At 32.4% G+C, this 4,392-nt stretch overlaps 1 protein-coding gene across 1 annotated transcript; it reads left to right on the forward strand.

Annotated features, from left to right (window-relative positions):
- The first annotated feature begins 1,464 nt into the window (after positions 1 to 1,464).
- On the forward strand, positions 1,465 to 3,033 carry LOC107889459 (uncharacterized). Its single transcript, XM_016813884.2, has one exon. It carries the CDS (start codon positions 2,341 to 2,343, stop codon positions 2,893 to 2,895), a length of 555 nt encoding a protein of 184 aa, XP_016669373.1. The 5' UTR covers positions 1,465 to 2,340; the 3' UTR covers positions 2,896 to 3,033.
- Positions 3,034 to 4,392: the final 1,359 nt, after the last annotated feature.

Genomic DNA, 4,392 nt, shown 5'->3' on the forward strand with positions numbered 1-4,392 from the left:
AATGGAGTCAAGGTCTACATAAACATGAGATAGGCTATTAGAATATTAAATAGACATAGACGCCTATGAAAATTTAGATCAAGGTAGTTAGTACTGTATAACGTATTATTTCTATCTTGTAACGCTACGTATTAGTGTTGACATATTTTGGTGTACTATTTTAGATTTATCGATATTTTAAAATATTTTTCGCATATATATTTATAATCTAAGTTTTAGTTTCCTGATAAATTGTATATATATTTAAAGATTCTTTCACATATATATTTATAATCTAGTTTGTAGTTTCTTAATAAATTATATATATTATTTTCGTAAAAAAATTTATATATTATGTATACAAAAATATATTTCAATTACATCCATATAAATATAAAATTTAAAACCATTAATTAGATTGAATAAATTAATTTCATAACTATTAATTTTAAATGTAATTACAGAAAAATTAAAATGATTTTCCTTAAAAAAAAGAAAATAAAATTAGCTAAAATAAAACAATTTAAAAATTAGTTTAAAATACCAAAATTTTGTATTAATATAAATTGATGTTAACCTAAACTAATCGAAACATACAGAAATTTTAACCAGAAAAGAACATAAATTACTTGATATTAAATAAGATTTCACCTCAATGCTTGAAGTTGTTTAAATAATTAAAGGTAATGATGATGATTATTGAATAATTTTTTTTTGGTAAATAATAAAACATTAGTGAAAGCTAAATTATATTAGTATTGATATTTCATCATTAATGTATGCATCGCATGATGAATATTATCTTCTAATAGATTTATCATACACGCTGGTGGATCTACATAAATAATTAATTGCTTCATTTTGTTTATAGTCTCTTTAGTAATACAATTAGCTACTCTATTTCTGTCCCTTAAAATCTTGCAGAATAACACATCCCAATATGGGGAAATAGTTTTAATTTACAAGTAAAAGTCATTTGCATAAGCAATGTTGTTGTCCCATATGTATAACATACCTACTTAATGCTTACAATAAGGAAGTGAAGATTTGTGGTTTTATGATTTGCCATTTTAATTTTTAAATTTTCTTTTTGGAACAAACTTTAATTACTACTTTAGATTTGATATGTCAACTACATCATGAGAAGCAACAAGTGACTTGTACTTTTAATTCTTGTATATAATAAATCCATTCTTTATTACTTGACAAAGGATTTGGTTTTGTTGGATGCCATTAAGTGTTAAAATTAGCACAGAAAAGTTGGTCAGAGAAAAAGAAAAAGAAAATCTAAATTAGAATATTAAACATTTGATTTAGTAGTTGAAAGATGATTATAATAAGAAAAAGTCATAATTAGTTATTATTTTGTTGAAATAAAAGAGATGATATGTCATAGAATAATTAGGAAGAGGGCCGGCTAAACCGAAAGAGAATCGGGAGTTGTGAAAGCACGTACGTTGGTAGGAAGAAGGAGATGATGGCATGGTTGAATGGGACACTTTAAAGCAAAATAGTGCCGTGGAAGTCGAGTATGATGGCCCATGCCTTTATAAACACAAACTCCCTTCCATCTCAATCCAAATCTAATCATCACCCTAAACACTCACAACTCGCTGTGTTCCCAAGATACTCGTTTAATCCATCATTTTTCACCTGATAATTTCACAAGCACCCAAGTGGTAAGTAGTAGCGCAAGTGGACACACCCCCGTGGGCTCGATGAACTCATATTCTTTCACATTTATCTTGTTTTGGCTTCTTCTTCGCCCCAGTCTTTGATTTTCTGTTTGACTCGGAAAAATATATATTTTTAATACTACTCCACGGTAACAGCCTTTATTATCGAAGATAGATACGAAATACTTGGTGTGTGAAATCCTGGTCACACAAATTCAGAAGACAGCTTTCATTTTATATTTTTCTTCTTCTTCTCTTAAGCTGTATTCCCCTGTTTTAGCAGTGTACGCCTCTTCAAAGCCATCATCAACCCAAGAACCCCTTTCTTCTTCTCTCTATCCTCTGATTCTTGGTGGGTTCTTGTAATCTTAGATTCTTAAAGAGAAGAGGTTCGATTTCATTTCATTTGATTTCCCGTTTTTTCAGATTGTTGGGTTTCTTTCAAGCAGTTGAGTCAAATCTTTTCTTTCATTTTGGGGGATTTCTGTCCACTGTGTTGAGATTCGAGAATCACAAGGTCGAAGCCCGTGGAAAAGTGGCTTCTTTCTTTCATCGTCTGTATCATTATTTTAACCGACCATTTTTTCAAATTCCAAATTTCATTTTTGTTTCTTTTAGAATTCGACAGTTCCCTTTGTTGCAAAAAGGAAAACAAAACCAAAACATCATTTTTTTGTATTAAATAATGTCTCGCCAGATAATTTTTAGGACCCCAACGTCCGTCCAACGGCGGCAACCCTTGCTGCAAAGCGGTTCTTCTTCCAATTCCTTCTGTTCCTCCAGTACCGACGACGGCGGAAGTAGCAGCAGCACCACAAGGAGCAGTTCCAGGAATAGTGCCAAGTTTGGGGAGTTTTGTGGGGGTACCACAGCCGAGTGTGCGGTTATTTGTTGCTGCTGTCCTTGCACAATAGCAAACCTCCTAGTTTTAGCATTTTACAAGGTTCCAGCGGGGCTATGCCGCCGTGCTCTCCGCCTGAAACGGCGGCGTAAGTTGAGGGAAAAAGGGTTGCTTCAGCCGAAAAACCACCGGCCTCATTGTGGAATTGAAGATAATAGCGAGTTGCAGATTCACACAGTGGTAGTGGAGGATTTTTTCCCAGATGTGGAGGCTACTGAAGAAGCAGAGAAAGCGGTGATGGAACTGGAAAAAGAGATGTGGCAAAGATTCTATGGTACTGGATTTTGGAAAAGTCCTTCTCAGAGAGAAGGAGAGCCACCCAGAATTAAACAACTTTAACAAAAATAAAAACAAACAATTCCCTCTTTCCTACGATCTGGGTGTATATATTCTTCAATGAAGAAATATTGTAACTGGCAAGATTTTGATATCATCAACGACATGTATGTAAATGAGATTGTGATTGTCGCCTTGAAAGTTTTTGTTGCTTGTTTTTGGATTCTTGATATGGGTTAACATTAATTCTACGGAATTTTTGGATAATAATCTTATCAAAAGGTAATCCTTTTAAGATTGGTTTCAAATGTAAGATTGTGTTCATACTAATTACCTACTAAACTGTTTTCAATAGCTTAGTCCAAAAGGTTAGAAAATAAACAGAAATTTTGTGGGGGGATTGAACGATTGAATAAACATCAAATTTGGGTTTTGAAATTTGATACTTCTGGTTTGAAAGATCACTCTTTCTTCAACAATCATATCTTAATGCTCCCTACTTTCAAAAGACAAAAAAAATTAGAATATATACAGCCAATGAGACTTTGGCCACCTATCCTTGTTCTTAGTTCAACTTAACCCCCCCTGTTGCTGAATATCTGTTTGAAGGCTTTCTAGGTCTGCAACTAGGATTTGTCAGTGTGTTAATGTTTTTTCCCAAACTTTGCAAATGGTTTTGTTTGGAATAGAAAAAAAAAGATTGTAAATATAGAAATTAGAATATCAAATTATTGAATCTAATTTAACTTCGCAGATGATTTTTGTATTGAATTGGATACATAATATTCTTGGAAGAGATTAGGGCAGGATTGGTTCTTTCATTTTGGGTGTAGCTAACAATTTGGAAAGGAGTTGCATCGGACGTTATAGTAATTTAGAAGTAATAAATGATATGATGGCTAAGTTGATATTCCATTTGGTGGAAAATGGGGACCCTCCGGCTGCGGCATAAGTTTCTGAAATATGTCTACTCATTGGGACCAACTCTACAACATGAATTCAGCCACATGAATCATTTTGGAATTGCCACCTTCCGGGGCTTTCTTATGGGCCATCCTTCCAAAATACCCTGGGTTTGCTTTTTTTTTTTTTTTTGCACTTCCTCATCTTTGAAAGATGTCAAAAATATTTACACAAATGTCCACTCACCTTATTTCATTTATTCTTTCCATAATTCATACCATCAAAAGAATGAAGGGTAAATTTGAATGGTCTTTTGTAACGACTTGAAATTTAGTGGTGTCGAAAATTAATTTTATGAGATCTTGTTTTTGAAAATTGAATCTGTAAATATTAAATAAGGATTTTTATGGAGTTATTATATTGATAAATTGAAATTTGGTTTAGTGATTTAATCGAAATTGTGGTTAATTAAGGCCTAGGGACTAAATTGTAAAGTCCAATCGCACTAGATTTTTAATCAAGAAATGGCTTGGGGACTTAAATTGCAATTAAACATGATAAAGTGTGTCTTATTGGATGGTGTGATTGCATAGTCATTAACTTAAGTAAATTAAACTTTGTTTAATTAAATTAAGGTTAATTAACATAATTAACAAA

The sequence above is a fragment of the Gossypium hirsutum genome, chromosome A09, assembly GCF_007990345.1.
Source record: "Gossypium hirsutum isolate 1008001.06 chromosome A09, Gossypium_hirsutum_v2.1, whole genome shotgun sequence".
Lineage (NCBI taxonomy): Eukaryota > Viridiplantae > Streptophyta > Magnoliopsida > Malvales > Malvaceae > Gossypium > Gossypium hirsutum.

Bases quoted from the DNA above. Each gene is read 5' to 3' on its own strand.
- LOC107889459 (XM_016813884.2), top strand. From the start codon at position 2,341: ATGTCTCGCCAGATAATTTTTAGGACCCCAACGTCCGTCCAACGGCGG.